Source organism: Pleurodeles waltl, chromosome 4_1 (genome assembly GCF_031143425.1).
Source record: "Pleurodeles waltl isolate 20211129_DDA chromosome 4_1, aPleWal1.hap1.20221129, whole genome shotgun sequence".
In the NCBI taxonomy this organism is placed as follows: domain Eukaryota; kingdom Metazoa; phylum Chordata; class Amphibia; order Caudata; family Salamandridae; genus Pleurodeles; species Pleurodeles waltl.
The window spans coordinates 481,569,203-481,587,049 of NC_090442.1; the positions used below are offsets into that span (position 1 = coordinate 481,569,203).

Genomic DNA, 17,847 nt, shown 5'->3' on the forward strand with positions numbered 1-17,847 from the left:
GCTCCCCAGTTCCAAAATCAGCAGCTCTGGCTGTAACGCCACATCCTCTCAGCGACAGTTTCCAGATCCCATGTGCTGCAGCTTCCATGATGGTGTATTTAATCTATGGTAATTTATGTGATGTACTTGTAGTATGTTTCCCAGACATACCTCTAGATTTTCTTGTCTGGAGATATCAATTGTCACAAAGAATGAGGCATCCAGGTCATACTTGCCCTCAGCTAGCAACAACTGCACCTGGGCATGGAATACCCACTTGGAAAGTACGCTGCCCTTCCACTTCTTTATTAGGTAATCTGCAGCCACCTCAGATTAAGTTGCAGTCAGTAGACAGCTAATTTTCTGTGGACTCACCTTCACCCTCAACACTGTTGCAGATAGTTAGTACTTGTTTAATTACTCTTCCACAGGCTGGTGCTTTGTGGATCATTCAGCTTTTGACTCGTGGGCTCCAAAATAGACATCCTTGTGCTACAGGGACTGGAGGCTCAGCAGGTCTAGCACCCATCTCTCACTAGCCCCGGAATAAATTAATGGTGCCACCAGTGCACACCATCACCAAAGGCACTTGTGTGCCTCATAAAAAGTTTCTTGTCATAACCTTTGTGTTCTTTATTAATCAACTTCTGCTATAATCCATGTATGCAGTCGACAGACAGATTTGTTTTAAAAGGCCCAAAATGCATACATTTATGTAGAAGTGTGTAGAGAGTGCTTAAGTCAAATATTAAACCAGAACAATGAGCATGCATTGAGGAATAAAGTTACCAGTATAGTGGCTCAGTTACACTGAGGTTATAGGCTTAGGCCCATTATCAATTGATAGGTATCCCTGTAACCCATAAGCGAATTGGAAGTGGCTGCTATAAATGTATAATACAAACCTTTAACATGTTTTCATCATTCAGAGCATGTGTCTACTCCACTCCATTATAAGCCACTATACTCTACAACACTCTACAATACACCACTCCACAACACTTCACTTGTTGCCACTCTTCTCCACAAGGCACTGCACTACTCCAATCTATGACACTCTTCTCCAGTCCACGCTACTCCACCCTATGCCACTCTTCTCCACTTAAGTCTACAACACTTAACACCACTCCACTCAGTGCCCTTTTACTCTATGCCACTCTACTATACAACACTCTACTCCACTCCATACCACTTTCCTCTGTCACTAACATTTAGCCATGTGGAACAACAGCCATGCTGGTGTACAACATGGCTAAAACACATTGCCAAAGCCAATATCTCACGCATAGGAGAGACCTAGTGGCTTTGCCAATGCCTGTTTTCCTTCATTCCTGGTACTTGTGGTCCTTGTTTAGATTGGCAAACTAAAACTGCAAGTCCCAGAATGCAAAGGGAAAAAACACTGGCTAAACTAAGCGCATCAAACATGAGGTAACTTGGGAACTGGGTGAGATTATGATTTTGTACTTTAGGTTGCTGCAATCCATATAAAACAAAGAAAACATTATTCGATTATGAGTCAGGATAGATATACAGCATCTATGAAAGCTCACATAATTACCACCCTCACATCCTTTCACCATTATATACTGCTGTTCTCTGCAAGAAGCACTTCAAAGTTTCACCTACTTTTCAGAGGTGAAAAAAGCAAGAGATGAAGAAAGGACTCCTAAAGCCAACTTAATGCACAATGAGGTGTGGTGTGAAATTCATTAACACCTGTTTAGAAGAGAGAGAAACAAGCAGGACATTCTAAGAAGAATCACTGTACCTTGGCTGCATCTATGAGAATTGTGTTTTCAACAGCGGCTCCTGTCTCCTTTACAGACGCTTTCACCCGGTATTGAGTGATGATCCCGTTTGGCTGTTGTGGTCTTCTCCACTCAATGGCTATAAAGCTGGCTTCTGCTTGCTTCACTTTTAAATCAGACACAGCGCTCGGAGCTTGGTATGAAAGAGTTGAACATTAATCTTTTGATCAGGAATCTAACTTCTCTAAACATTTACACCACGTTCAAAAATAAATCACTAATTTGTTAAATAAGACAAAACACAAGTATCTAGTATGGATAAAATGATAATAACTGGTTCTAAAAAAAAATCTAAACTATTGTACAAGCCATATTTCAGATATAAAAACAGTGCAAAACCTAGTGCCACCAGAAGACTCAGGGCCTCATTTGGAGGCTGGCGGTCTTAAGACCGAGTGCCTCGAGGTGGCGGTCAGGACCACCGCTGCTGTGGTGGTCCAACTGCCACATTATTGGTGTCAGACCATCAGAATTCTGCCGTCTCTGCCAGGATCGATGATCCCGATGGGTTGACGGCAGGTGAAGGTCGCAATCCACCAGGGCAGCGCTGTATGCAGCTATGAAAAGGTTGGCAGAGAACAGGTGCAGGGGGCCCCTTCACAGCCCATGCACTTAGCATGGAGAGTGCAGGGGTGCCCTTGCCCAGCACCCTCGCAGCGTTCACTGTCTGCTGTGCAGACAGTGAAGATTGCGAGGGTGCAGGTGCACCCTGCAGGCAACAGCATTGCTGCTGGCACAATTTCAAGCCAAAGACAATGCTGCTGCCAGTTTCCCGCTAGGCTGATGGGCAGATACCTCAATTTTCACCCGTAAGCCTAGCAGGAAACTCGTAATAGGTTCGGAGGGGTGGTCGCAACCACAGCGGCGGACACCCTGTCAGTAGTTTGGCAGACAGGCTTTCCCGTCTACCAAACTCAAAATTAGGCTCAAAGTGTTACTGAAACAGGACTTTCCAGTTCTTTGCTTTCCTTTAGTAAATTATTGTTATCAGGTGTGCTAGAGTGAATCAAGATCACAACTCACACATTGCAATCACTTGATAAATGAAAGTCTAAGACTAGTATACCATACCTGATAACTGGACTCGACATGAAGATGACTCTCAGTGAGACTTGGTGTAACAGACTACTTCACCGACCAAGCTGTGACAGGGAGGCCCACACTATATTTTGTAGAAAGTAAACTACAAGTCCAAAAATGCTTAGTGCTGCTAGCTTAAGACTAGAACTTCCTGAGAGTCACACTCATTAAGGAGGACAAGATGATAGATATATATTTAGGCTTGTATTTATACTTTTTTAGCACTGAATTTGCGCCAATTTTTGACGCAAAAGCGGTGCAAACTTACGAAATACAATTGTATTTTGTAAGTTTGCACCGCTTTTGCGTCAAAAAATGACGCAAATGCAGCGCTAAAAAAGTATAAATATGGGCCTTAGTGTCTTAGTGAAATACAGTAATCTGGCTAGCCTTGGTTTTCACCGTAATACGAATTGCAGTGAAGGGTGAAATGCCAATGCTAAAATTAATGACTTGATTACCTAAAAGTAATCCTCATTACTCCTGGGACCATCTTCCTTGTCCCATTCCTTGCCCTATGAGGGAAGTATCCCTCCACGAAAAACATCTGTTTGGTCTTGCTTTTCTACTAAAATTGAAACTTTCCTTACCCATCATGCGTTACTCTGCCTGATGCCCCAAAGCTTTCCTATAATCGGAAGTTTCTCACAAATGGTCAAAAGGTCATTAAAGTGGGTGATCTTAAGGAATGGGAAGAGGAAGATGACCCCAGGAATAATGAAGATTGCCAGCAAGTAATTCAATTATTACTACCTGTCACCTCTTTCTTTCTTTATAGGAAACTTCCCAAGCCAACTATGATCCATGTCAATAAAACAGTACATATGAGTTAAGCTTGAAGTAGAAGCAAAGCTACATTTTTATTCAGAAACATTTGTTCAACAAATAGACATGAAGCCACATTTTTTAAACCAAACTCTAACACATTTCTTGAATTTACGAGCAATCTGTAATGGCAATAAAGATAGAAGGAACCAACCAGGAGGCTTCCTTACACATATCGACCTCCGGATGCTCCTTTACACTCTGCCCAAGAAGCAGTAATCCCTTAGTGTTAGTAGTTTTTAGCCAAAAAAGTTTCTATGTATCAAGTTTTGGATTTTGGTTATCTGGGCACCTTTAACACCACAAAGGATCCAGGACAAGAGGGACATCAGTTGGGGGTTAGGACTCCCTCAGGCTTGGCCGGGGTACGGGTTCAAGATGGTTGAAGCCTGGCTCTCTCCAGGAGGTCAGCCAACTAACCCTTGGAGTCACTCTGGTAATCCCTGGCTCAAGAAGTGGAACAGGGATCAAACAGCAGGGCAGTCCTTTGGGGGTTTAATGCAGGCTTCGTGTAGAGAAAGCAGTCCTTCCAGGGGCAGCAAAGCAGTATTCCAAAGAACACAACAGGCCACAGCAGCAGGAGGACCGCTGAGAGTCATAGTGCAGATCTAGAAAGTGAACTGAAGAGTGAGTCTATGCCCCTCTGAACTCAGTTGGATCTCTCTGTCTACAATCTCCTTAGTCACTAAACTGTTCCATGGGGAACCCTTCTTCTCACTTGTGGCCCTCTTCTGTGCAGGACCTAACCTTGATTTGCTCACAGATGCATTCCAGTAAGAATACAGCACCACCATGGTCAACAAAGTGATGTGGCCCATTCCATCAGACATTAGACGTCTGTCCCCAACCCAAGGAAAAACATGCCTACAAGGATATCAAACAACAGAGGCCACTAAGAGCTATTAGTGTCAAGAGCTAGGCTCCTGGCCAACCAGAGGTCCCTATCAGGACAACAACAAAAAAATCAGAAAAAATAGGAGGGTGAAGGCAAAAAGTTTGAAGGTGACCCTGCAGAGAGGGCCAAGTCCAACAATTAGAGCAGTGTAAATCTGTCGCTCTCCTGCCATATACAGATATAGCTCTCTGTAGATCTAGAGTGCACAAAACTTTCTCCTCTGGAGATCTTGGATACCTAAAAAAAGAATGAGTAAGTGCCTGATACAAATGCTGTTTAAATAGTACTTTTCAAACTTTCAAATTGTGGCCCCAATATGAGTACCATCCCATCTGAAAGTTCTTTAAATATGGTGAAATACAACTCAAAGAATCCAGTTGTCCAGAACATGTGGCAGACGTCAAGAAGACGTTGAGAATAAGGCTTAAATGGCAGACCACTGAATCTTTACATTGCAACTGCCATCCCCTTGTCTAAATATTGCAAGAGAAAGTCAAAATTCAAGGTTTTATCACAGTCTCAAGGACAAACCCTTCTTAGCTGACATCAGTTTTCAAAAATGGATCAGTGGTGTTTATATGTTTTCAGAGTTGTCTCTCTATGAGACTTCTGAACTCATGCAGCCACAGCACTGAAGAATCTCCTGAGAGACTGGAAGGATAGGGCTTTGTGTGGGATACTTCAGTATGACCTACTCTGATTCAACTAACATCTACCTGAGAAGAGGAAACTAAGACATTATTATCTCTACTTTTGGGCTAAGAGTCCTGCTTGTGTTGGAGAGTGTCACAGGAGGTGATTAGTGTGGCCGAGATGGGCTGATGGTAGCTCGCACTGAATCTAGGTGTGAGCGGTGCTGTTATGGTGAGAACGGGCCCATTTGGGGTCGCAAAGACCCCAAAAACTTGATTTCAAGAGCCACACCAGGAGTCTATGACCTGAGAGGCACCACTTACAGATCACTGAAGACTGGTCCAGGAGTTGTTGAGGAGTATATGTCCCTAAGGCTCACATCATGAGGCCAGCAGACTTGCCCTTTCAGTCACTCTGGGGTCCTGGGTTCATGATGAAGTTGCAAGTCTGGTTCTTCTTCCATGGGCAGGAGGGCTGCAGCAGCAGGTCACCACACCAGAGCAGCAGACCATCAGAGTGACAGTCATTGTTGTAGCCCATGGTATCTGAGGTCCTTCTTTTATACACAGTTATGCCTTTGAAGTGGGGAGAAGCTTCTAGAAGCATGCCTTTGAAGTGCACAGATGCCCTGCCCTCCTTGCCCTGGCTCCAGACCAACTGCAGGGGTATGCAGTCCTCTATGTGGAGGCATGGCCCATCCTGCCAGAGTTGGCCCATCCAGTCACACCATAGCTCCCATTGTGTGTGGCTGTCTAGGAGGAATAGACAAAGCCCAACTGTCAACTACACCCAGTCATGTGACTAGAGAAAGGCTGTAGGCACCAATGGCTAAGCCAAGAAAATGCCAACTTTCTAAAAGTAGCATTTTTACAATTGTTATTTAAAATCCAATTTCATAAATTAAGATTTTAAATTAGAATCCCAGAGACATCAAACATGAACCAGTTACCTTTTGTCATTTGAACATTACACATATCAAATGTACTAAGGTAATTCAAATAGTATCCCATGGAAGAGATAGGCCTTGCAGTAGTAAAAAACAAACTTAAGAGTTTTTCGCTTAATGTAAAACATAAACATACATGTCCTACCTTTTAAATACACTTCACTCTGCCCCCTGGGATGTCCAGGGCCTACACTACTGGTGGCATATGTTTAAAAAGGGAATGTTTGAGCCTGGCAAAAAGTCAAGGGTAAAGGCAAAATATTTGGGGGTAACCCTGCAGTGAGGACCTGGTTCAACACCCATGCTTGAACTGACAAGTCTGACTTAAAACAGAGCTGGAAGGAAAGTGTACAACAACTCACCCAGCTACTGACAATGATGAGTGTTGGGGGAGCAATGCATTGTGCTGGGACACAAAAAGATCCATAGAGAACACTGAATCCTCAAGTGTAACTTTGAGAAGACCTGAGGAGACAAAAGGCCAGTCATGAATAAAAGGCCCTGCTGAGGGTACCTGCCTGACGGTTGTCCTGACCTCCTATATGAGTGGCTGCAAAGGACTTGACATGTTTCCTTGCCTATATGCCATTATTATCAACTAGGCGAATCAACCCCTTGGATTTGGCCTCACTTAGATGGTTAATATAGGCCTTGGTTGCAATATTGTCCTTTTGAAGAAACACTGCAGAATTCAACTGTTGAGACTGAAAGCTTGCCAAATTACTACCAATCACTTCCAATTTGAGAAATGGTTCACTTCTCACTTTGATCAGCTCCCCTGAATCCGGCCAACCACTTCTGCCTGCTTCTGTTGTGACTGTAACTGATTGGAGGTCACAGTGGAACTCCGGGAAATTGGAAATAAGGAGTTCCTTGCTCATCGTTGAAAGAATTACTATGGGATTCATGAGACTATCATGAAGAGGAAATCAAAACCTAAGGAGATAGCAGACTAAAATCTGCAAGCTTAGTCGAGCCCATTTCACTAAGAGAAGAGCCACCAACATGTTCCTTGCAGCTGTTGCCTCTTTTGCCTTCACAAGCTGAGTTCTTAATTTGTTTGTCTTGTCAATAGTTACAAAGACTTTTCCCAGATCTGTTCAGAATCTGGCACCAATATATTGTAGATTTTTTGATGGTGTACTAGCGCAGGTGTTTTAATACACATTTTTAATGAGAGTTCATGTATTTTGAGTAATGGATTTGTGTAGAAAATGTAATAACGTAGAAAAATAATGCATGTGTTTGAAAATGTGATCACAATGAGTGGCCGCTAATGTTCACGAAGTGTACTTTTTAATGGTTTATTAATATGGAATGTTGATTATGTGTTTGACTAATGTAGTAATATGTCAAATTAAGGGTTATGCATTATGTATTAGCTTTATTAATTGTAGGCTTTACTTAGCGGAAGTCTTGGCCTAGTTGCCCGGCCTCATGTCAAGCTGTATTTCTTAACGTTTCATAAAATGGCTGTTCAAAGAGTTAAACTGTGATTTTCCATTGTACTGTTTAAAAGTGCTCGTAACTGAAAGTCTTTCTCATGAGAACCGCTGGCTAGAAGATGCTGTTCTTGCTAAAAATGTAACATTATGAGTGTAATGTGTGTAAGACTGACTTTCTCAGGAGGAGAACAATAGAGACACTGATTGGAGTATAAGCTGCAACAATATTGTTACCTGATGAGCCACATGATGAGGACATTACAGGAGAAACCAATCAGCGACATGTGAACGGAGTAGTGGTAGAATTAATAGATTTTAAGTTTTAGTTTTATTGGACAAAGTGTGAACATGTGATCCCTTGACCAATAGGGACTTGGGAAATAGTTTTAGGGAATTTAACATAACAGGATTGCACCAAGAGAAGACAAGTAATTCTCTCTAATTTTCTTGAGGGTTTACCTCTATTCTTTCGAGTTGCTTAAAGACTTTCCGTTTTCTGATCTTTGGTTCTGAATCGTGATGCCTTGCTGACTGAACTGATGTCCTGATGACGAAGAGTATCTTAGCTTGCCGATCCAATTGAGGAGAGGTATTCTTGTACCCAAGTGTTATGCCTATTTGTTTTTTCTTTTTAGGTACCAACCGCACTGTTCTGATAGAGCCATGGTTAGGTGTTTTCCAAATTTGTGTTTGCGAAATTGTTTTGCATGAAGCCCAACATGCTGATGCTAATCTGGTGTTAGTTAAGGATTCTCACTAATGAAAGTCTGCGATAGGGACTAACGTTTGATGCTTTTCTTTGCTGAATCTAAATGTATGTGATATAGTTTGCTCAATTGTTCTTGTTATTAATTTGCGCTATAACCTTAGAATGCGTAGTAGTTCAAGCTTTCATTAGTTTGCGTTTCTTTCACAGGTTTGGACAGCCAGTGTTGTTTCTATATGTTTATCATTTGATTTTGAGGTTATCTTACGTGACATTAGCTTTGTTAATATAGGGAAATAAATATTCTAACTTTTACCAAAGGTGTGGTTATTCATGACTGAAAGGTCATGGTGTGTGACAATTACTGACTTCATTGATTACTAGTGTTATTGAATGTTATTGATTATTGGTGTAGATGATTGATTATTGATCTGCCTGTACTGGATCTATAGTGGGAACATCTTAATTGTGAGTCAAAAGGTTCATCAACCTATTCGCGTCCCCTGGTAAGTTTACTTATTAAGGTCAGATGCGCTAACAGGTGCAAGATGTGATTCGTCCCAATTCAGAAGAAAACCATATTCCATTAAAAGATTTCAGACTCCAGTCATATCTCTTGACAAAAGGTCTTTGGGTGGCACAAAGACCAACCAATCATCCTAATAAAGATGGACGATTCTACCTTCTCTGTGTTTCTGATAATACTATATCCTTTCCCAGGCTTGAGGATTTTCTAGATAAGTTTGATACCAAGGAATCCAACTTCACCGTTTGAAGAATTTTCAGAATCAGCATCTTTCAAGTCGTAGATGCAAGACAGATACTTGGGAACTATCATCTTGTCCGTGTTCTTCCATTCTTTCTTAATCAAGCTGTTCATCAATGGATAAATTGGCAAACTAAGGTTCAGTTCTTGCTTACATTGACAAATAAATCCACCAGTATGCTGGGAGTCAGCTCCAACTCAGGAAACATCAGATTATATTTTTAACTATCAATAATCTTGTTAAATGCTCTTGCCTCTAGTATTTATCAGGTGGCTTCTTAAGCAAAACATGAAGAAGAGGCTGAGAAAGAAACTCCTCTAAGCCTTTCATAGCTCTTGCACTTCAAGTACTATGACTTATTCAATGGTTGAATGGCATTTTGCATCTAATAAATACAATCCAGCATTTTGAGACCACACAAGTGGGTGTAAGGCATTGCCTGGTGCTGGGGCAGGTGATAACTAGTCATAAAGCAATGCTGGCCAATGTGGACAACTTCTATGTTTCAGGCATTTGCTCTCCAAATGATGACTGTGCTGTGTGTTGATATAAATTGCATCGTAACACCTATCCTTTTAAAAACAGCAGTCAATCAAATGAAGTCACAAGCAAGGAACAAGATATGCAGTCTACCTGCAAGCTTACATCTCTATGCAGGCTACTATGAACAATGAGATGTACAAGTTTAAACCCTCCTCGTTAATAGGCAGGAGGTAAGCATGCTGTGATATTTTTATGCCCTGTGCAATGAACTGGTCTGATTGCAGTGCTTTGCATATTCAATGTTCAACTCGAAAAGGTCAGTTCCCACGAGTGTAAACTGTTTTCTACAAAGACACTTGGTGTGGATGACCTGCAGCCATAGCATAACATAACGTATGTGTTTGTAATATACATGTTGACACACAAGCATATCATGGTGTCGAACAACAGATGTTTACTGTAACTCAACTCAATGGTACTCATTTTATGATGTCAGACATTTGCCCTTGCAAGTGACGCCTGTCAAACACTGACCCTGATGACGCAGAAACAAAGGTTTTACATTTATTAGCGCATAAACGTAGTGCCGCAATAATCAAGTGTGACTTTAACCGAACTAATAAAGATTGTACGGGGACAAATGTGCCCTCAGAGTAGTTCGCCAACATTTATAAGCGTGCTTTATATAACGTGATGTATTAGAATTGTACTAATCTGACATAACCGTAAACGTGTGCCATGATTTGCTTGTTTGAAATGTTTTAACTTAGCATAACTTTAGTGGAGGCTTCGGCCTAGTTGCCTTGTCTCACGGTTTAGATGCTCGTGTTTTTCTAATGTGCTAATAAAACGTGTATTCTTGCTTGAAGCTGTACTTTTCCAGTGAGATCGGTTCACATGCTTATCTTTAAGGTTTCGTGCCAGCCTGGCATCTTCTTCTTTGCTCCAAGGTCAATCTGCAGGTGCAGACAATGGAAGCTCTGAAAGTGAGTTAATTGGTAAAATATGTTGCAACTTATGTTCCCGACTCCAAGGATAATGTATGCCTAGGTAGAAGCTTGTGAATTGTTGTTTTTGATTGGACAATTTGAAGCCAACCTATGAACCCTCCAATGGAAGACCCTACTGGATTTGAACTGTTGTTTATTTAAACCTGGTGCACAAGAAGAAAGCAGCCATTAGCCATTATGGCCCATCTTGCCGACCTCGTCATTTTGCCATCTTCTACGATGCCAATTGATGTTCGACTCCATTTTGAATGAGACTTTGATGCTTTCTCTAATCGAGAGAAAGAGACTTTAAGTAATTCTCGCTCTAGAGACTTTAACTTTGATTTGCCCCTTTGCATAAAGTAGTAGTTTTGTCCTTTTATCTTGCCGCTGTGAGGCAACTGCCCCGTCCACCCTGCCCCCTTTGCCCCCGTCCCATGCTGATCGAAACCGGTACCTGTGAGGCAAAGACTTCCTTGAATGCTGATTGAATTTGGTAAATATGAAAGGAAAATGTACAATTGCATTGTGTTTCTTTTTAGGTAACCAACTGCTGATTTTTGATAAGAGCCTTAGTTAGGAGTTTTCTAAATCAATGTTGCTAAATTGTTTTTGCATGAAATCCCACATGCAGATGCTAATTTGAGGTTAGATGAGGATTCATTTGTTGCACGATGCAATTTGAGACCTTGTTATGCTGACTAATGTATGCAATTAGCCCATTACAGATTATAGTTTTAGTGGTTTGCGTTGCTATTATCGAATGCATTGTTATTCAAATGCTGCATAGATTGCATCTTTTTCGCCGTTATGGACAGCTATTAATGTTCATTTACATATATCATTTGGTGTTGAGACACATTTATATTGTGCTAGCTTTGTTAATATAGGGAAATAAATTCATTAACTTTGAATGAACTGGTGTGGTTATTCATGGCCGAAAGGTCATGGTTCGCCTAAATGTTTTCTGGATTAATTGTGAAGTGTTATGTTGATCAGGGCATTGCTTATGTTCGTTATTGATTATTGATTTGATTAAATTGATTACTCTCGGGTGAAGAGAGCCCCACTTGGTCAAAAGATTTATCGACCCAAGAGCGTCCGGATACAGGTAATTTATTAGGAAGGAACGCTCTATCAGTAGATGGTAGCAGAGGATGGTTTCGCCCTTTGGGGACCCCACTCAAGAGGTAACGGTTTCGCCCTTTGGGACCCCACTCAAGAGGTATATGGTGTTGAATTGACGGTTTCGCCCTTTGGGACCCCACTCGAGAAGTATATGGTGTTGAATTAGATTTTTCTTGGGTAAAACAGATTGAGAGAATGATGATGCCCTAAGTCCCCCGCGACTTTCCCGGGATCTCGGAGCTTGCGAATGGAGAGAATGGAGGTGTGAAATCGGCGTTGGCGGTACTAGTGACGGTATGAGTGAAGTCAGGATTTTGCGCTTGCATAGCTTATTGCCGCAGATTGTTTGAAAAGGTTGCGAGGATTTTAGAGAATAGCGGAGGTGCGACTCCGAGTGTGAGAGTAGGGAAGTCGTCGAACTTCATGTGCATGTGGCGCTTTGTGCAGAAAAAGGTCCACATGGTTGTTGTTGTTGAGACGGGCCCTGCGAGGTCAAGAGACTCCGGAGTATGTTGAAAAGTGTATGAGACACTTGTTTTATGTTGTGGTCTGGTCGGTTTAATGGGTTGACCGGGCGTGGTCAACGAGTCGGGACGTGTGTTAAGGGACTGAAAGAAAACTTCGACTTCGGGCTTTGACAAATTCTAAGTGCACTAGAATAGATCATTGACAAGTTGAGAGCAGAGTCTGCAGGTCAGAATTTGCTTGCGAAAGTGGGGACCGAGAAAGATGGAATAACTGCCGAGGCTAGGGAAAAATCCCTAAGGTCCTGAAGCGATTGTGTTACCCTTCCTGTAGTAAACCGACAGATCTGTTTTATTATTATTTGGTTGCTCGCGATACATGCCAGAAGTTGTTACGAGAGGAGCTGAGTGAAGGAGGACAAGCCGCGAGGCTTTGTCAGCCGCAGTGTGTGTGAGTGTGACGTCACTAGGAGCCGCGCTGGGATAGGTTGGTTGCAGAGAAGGGCCGCGCACGGATTGGACGCAGTCCGTGGGGCTCGATTGGAAGGGGAAAGGCAAGCGAAGAGTATTCCGGGAATTAAAGTCACTTATTGATTACAAACTTTGTGAAATAAAAGAGGAAAAAATGAAATTTTTTAAAGCATTAAAGAGTGCGATGAAGGGGGAGTCTTACATTAAAGCGAGCGTAGGAGAGGAGACGCCACCCGAAGGTACACCAGCTTACATTGTAATGGAGGAAAGGGGGGTAGCTCCGTGCCTTTGGCTAAAGCAATGGCACAAGCTGACAGAGAAACATGGGAGCGTAGCGTTCCCGATCCATGGGACATTCAATATAAGGATCCTAGAGAATTTGAGATTCGCGATGTACGACATGAAGGTACCTCCAAGGCCAGCACAGTTTGAGTCTCTAACGATTTGGGAACTAATGGCTAGACAGCAACAGCAAAAGAAGTTTGAGACCAGGATAAGAAAGGTAGAAAAGGCACTAGCGGACGCTAGGTGGGATAATGCACAGAAGGTGTGGAGGTCAGATATATTGCAGGGGATAAAATTGTTTCCCGCAATTGCTAAGGAAGAAGAGGCGACAGGCAAGAAAGCTACCTGTAGGACAAACAGGAGGTGTTCCAAAGATAGAGAGGACGAGGAAAAGTTAAGGAGAGAAGACGAGTCAGAGGATGAGGAGTTCATCATGCAATTGCTGAACGACCGTCCACCACCTTATGTAGAGAGTGAATGAGGTCCAAGTACCAGTTCTGCCCCTCCGGCACCGGTACAGAATAATGAAACTCCGAATTCAGAAACGCCATCGGGATCTAAGGACCCGAGTTTACTGTTCACCCCGCAGATACCGCAGGTTAGGACAATATATCCAGATGTGCCTATATTGAAAACAGCAGAAAATTATCAGCCGCAGGTCCCAAGGTACTACAGCAGTGACAACAGTACGGGAATGATTCTAGATCCAACCGTAATGGGAGTACAGAATGGTCGCAACCCAACATTGGCACAAGCTGAATCAACCCAGTTTTTGATGCCTCAAAAGCAGATGCAGGGGGGAACCGCACATGCTCAGATGACGGGGAGTCAGACGGGCATGCCGGCAATGATGACCCATAGTGTGGGAATGAACATGCCTCAGAACCTGGGGAATAGACAGAACCCAGATGCGATATCCCTACCCATTACTGTAGGTCCACCGGTACCTTTGAACATTCAGCCTAACTCAGGTATGAGCGGTCAAGGACCAATGGTGCAGAGTGGGACGGAAAGGAGGCGCATAGAAAACACTCCGGAGACAACTCCGACAGTGGCTCTGCCAACTGGATCTGGGTCCTTGATGGAGTTTAGTCCCATATGTGCTCAGTCAACAGTGGTGAGGTCGAGTCCCCCACTGATGATACCGCTATCATCGAACACTGAAAAGTTGCCGCAACCATCAATGGCAGTCGATGTGAATGCTACACTGATGGGGTTGAATGCGCAACAGCTGACACAGTGGTTCAACAGTCTGAATTCCACACAAAGCTCAGCCAGTGGGAAGGGAGAAGACTATCTGAATAGGGTAAGGTTGAACATGGAAGCAGAAGAATTGGTGGAAGGGACTATGGGTTTGAATAGGTTAGAGTCCTACTCGGAAGAAGAGCTGAGGTATCAATGTCCCAGGATTACGAGAGAAGTGAACAAGGTACATAGAAGGTTGCAAGAAATAGCTGACAAAAACGGGGTTGAGATAGACAAGACAAAACACTTGAGCAGGAGCTATAGATTGGATTTCGGGACCACAGACTTTGAACACATGAGGTCAGCAGGCATGAAAACGCACCTTAGAGAATTGCTGCAGAGTGCACAAGTGTGGAGGTGCTTAGACAAATGGGAAAGCAGATGGGCAAAGAAAAAGGAAAAGAGGAAAGACAGTGTCCCAGAGCACAACGAGAAAAGATCACAGAGTAGTGATGCAATAACCATGTTACCAATGAGGGAGACAGCAGGGGGAAAATTAATACATGTACCGTGGCACAGAAGCGACATTCAGTCTTTTACGGATGATTTTCCCAAACTGAGAGAGAAACCGATTGAATGGTATCAACAGACTGATAGGTTTGTGAAGCTTGCAAAATGTCTTTGGGAAGACCTGAACACCCTCTTTGAGATTGTGGTTCCGGCAGATTTGTGGGAAGACTGCAAAAGGGCTGTAGGTTGGCCGACAAGTGAACCAGAGAGAGACAGGGATACGGGTGCACCATCACCTATGGTAATGAGCTTGTACTATAAGGTGATTGAGCATTTGAAGACGAAGGTTGCCGCAAAAAATGTGGATTGGCAGAAGATTGATCGAACTGCCCAAGAGGCTAAAGAGTCGATTCATGGTTACTATGAGAGGTTGTTGAAGGCGTTCAAGAACTACAGTGGCACGGAAACAATAGAGGCGAAGGACATGCTTCATTTTGTGTTTAGATTTGTGGAAGGGCTGAGACCAGAGATAAGTCAGATGATAAAGACGCATTTGATTTGTTGGCAGTCGAAACCGATTGATGAGGTGTTGAATTATGCGAAATACTGTAGCGACGAAATTGAAGTGAAACAGAAAAGGTTGAAAGAGAAAGTGATGATGATGCAACTTAAAGCAGCTCAGACAGGTTTGCAAGGGTTGCAAGGGTTCCAACAGCAGATACCGCAGCCGCAGACGCAGGAAAATATGGTGTTTCAGCCACAGGCGAGAGGCAGAGGCAGAGGAGGCTTTGGGAGTAATGGTCCGGATTTGAACACTGTTGCAATTCCGAATGGTGTGCAGGCAATGAAAAGGGTGATGCCGTGTCACGTGTGCGGAATCGTCGGGCATTGGAAACGCGAGTGCCCGATGGTGGTGCAGGAAGGTGCAGGTGTTGGTCAGCAAAACAATGATGTCAATGCATTCCAGACAATGAGGGGACCGAAAATGAGAGGTCCAAACCCAAATTTTCAGACCATAAATCAGCTGCAGGGATTACAGCCCATGCAGCCGCAGCAGATGCAGATGCCCCGTATGCAGATGACGCAAATGCAGCCAATGCAACAGCAGTTTCCCATGGTACCTAATCAGAAAATGCAAATACCTTTGGCACCAATGAGTCAGCAGCAAGTGATGGTTCCTCCACAGGTCTCGGGTCAGGTGATGAATACAAATGGCACAGTACAACAGTTCCCATTACACAGTGAGAATGGAATAAACAATGTATGGGAGAGTGAAAGTTCAGATGAGGAGGGAAATTGTGTGCTTGCAGCATCCTTGGAAGTTGATCAAAAGGGTCCATATGTGGAGGGAAGAGTTATGGGTCATCGTGTTTCATTCTTGGTTGACACGGGAGCCACACGTTCAACTGTTAGGAGCATTGAAGTACCAAATTTGCCACTCTCAGGGAGAACAGTTCAAGTAGTGGGAGTAGCAAACAGGCACCTGACGAACCCAATCACAGATCCAGTACAAGTCAGAATTGGTAACTATCAAGGGTCACATAATTTTGTGGTATGTGACTCAAGCCCGATAGCACTGTTAGGGAGAGACCTATTGTGCAAATTGGGATGTTCGATTATGTGTTCGAACGATGGAATTAGAATTCAGACGAGCAGTGATGGGGAAGAAGAGGACAGTGTAGAAGGGGATGAGATGGAAACTGTCGATGAAGAATATCCTCTGATTAACCTTTTTCCGATGATAACTGAAGAAGATATTCCAGCTGAATTACGGGAAACAGTCGGAAAGCAAGTGTGGGATATGACAGGAAAAGAGGTGGGATTGGTGAAAGGAGTGGAACCAGTGAAAGTGACCGTAAAACCCAATGTAACCTTTCCCCAGACCCCACAATACCACATGGCACAAGACACCCTCATGAAAGTCGCCCAACTCATTGACGAGTTTGTATAACAGGGAGTACTGAAAGAAGTGTTAAGCAGTCCATGTAATTCACCAATCATGGGACTAATAAAGCCGAGTGGAAAGGTCCGAAAAGTGCAGGACTTGAGGAAAATAAATGACATCATAATTAAATGCTGCCCTGTAGTACCGAATCCAGCTGTGATAATGTTTCAAGTCCCTTGCGATGCCGAGTGGTTCTCAGTCATCGACTTGTCACAAGCATTCTTTTCGGTGCCTCTTCATGAGGACAGCCAATTTCTCTTTTGTTTCAAATTCTTAGACAGAGTTTACAGTTGGTGTCGAATTCCTCAAGGGTTTTCTGAGTCACAGTCAATTTTCAATCAGATTCTAAAGAAAGACTTGGAAGCGTTAGAATTGCCATTCGAGTCAACCCTAGTACAGTACATTGATGACTTACTGATTGCATCTAAGACAGAAAGTGGCTGCACAGCTGACACCATTGCTCTACTGAACCATTTGGGAAGGAATGGACACAAGGTGTCTCCTTCAAAGTTGCAGTTCTGTCAGAAGAAAGTGAAATACTTGGGTCATCAAATAGAGAAAGGGTCACGGAGAATAATGAAGGAAAGAATAACAAGCGTACTTCAAATGAGTCCACCAAAGACAAGGAGGGAGGTGAGGAAGTTTTTGGGGATGGTGAGCTACTGTCGCCAGTGGATTCCCAACTTCTCAACTCTAGCAAAGCCTTTACTGAAACTGACCCAGAAGGATGCCTTGGATGAAATTGAGCTGAAAGGAGATGAGATGGATGCTTTTATTGAATTGAAAGAATGCATGTGCAGGGCTCCAGCTTTAGGTATGCCTGATTACACAAAGCCTTTCACATTGTTTTGTCATGAACGTGATGCATGTTCTTTGTCAGTCTTGACCCAAGCCCATGGTGGCATAAACAGACCAGTAGCGTATTTTTCAGCTACTTTGGATCCGGTCGCAGCAGCACTGCCAGGGTGTTTGCGCGCCGTAGCAGCAGTTGGTATCAGCCTCACTCAGAGTGAAGGAATAGTGATGGGACACCCATTAACAGTCATGGTCCCTCACTCAGTTGAGATACTTTTGACCCGCTCCCGAACGCAACACATGACTGGAGCAAGACTCACAAGGTATGAAACAATAATTCTGGGCTCACCGAATGTGCAGCTGAAAAGGTGCACTACGTTGAATCCAGCAACCTTGCTTCCCAGTGAAAATGCCGAAATTGAGAACGCTGAAGACGTCGAGCACGACTGTCTTCAGGTGACTGAATTTTGCACAAAACCCCGACCTGACATTAAGGATACTAAGC

General features: G+C 43.3%; 1 protein-coding gene across 1 annotated transcript in view; it reads right to left on the reverse strand.

Moving 5' to 3' along the window:
• Positions 1-17,847, reverse strand: part of PTPRQ (protein tyrosine phosphatase receptor type Q) — a 1,423,303-nt gene that overhangs the window by 782,896 nt on the left and 622,560 nt on the right. Inside the window, exon 23 of the mRNA XM_069227528.1 lies at positions 1,751-1,923. Within this exon, the coding sequence (XP_069083629.1) occupies positions 1,751-1,923 (173 nt within the window). The remainder of the gene's footprint in view (positions 1-1,750; positions 1,924-17,847) is intronic.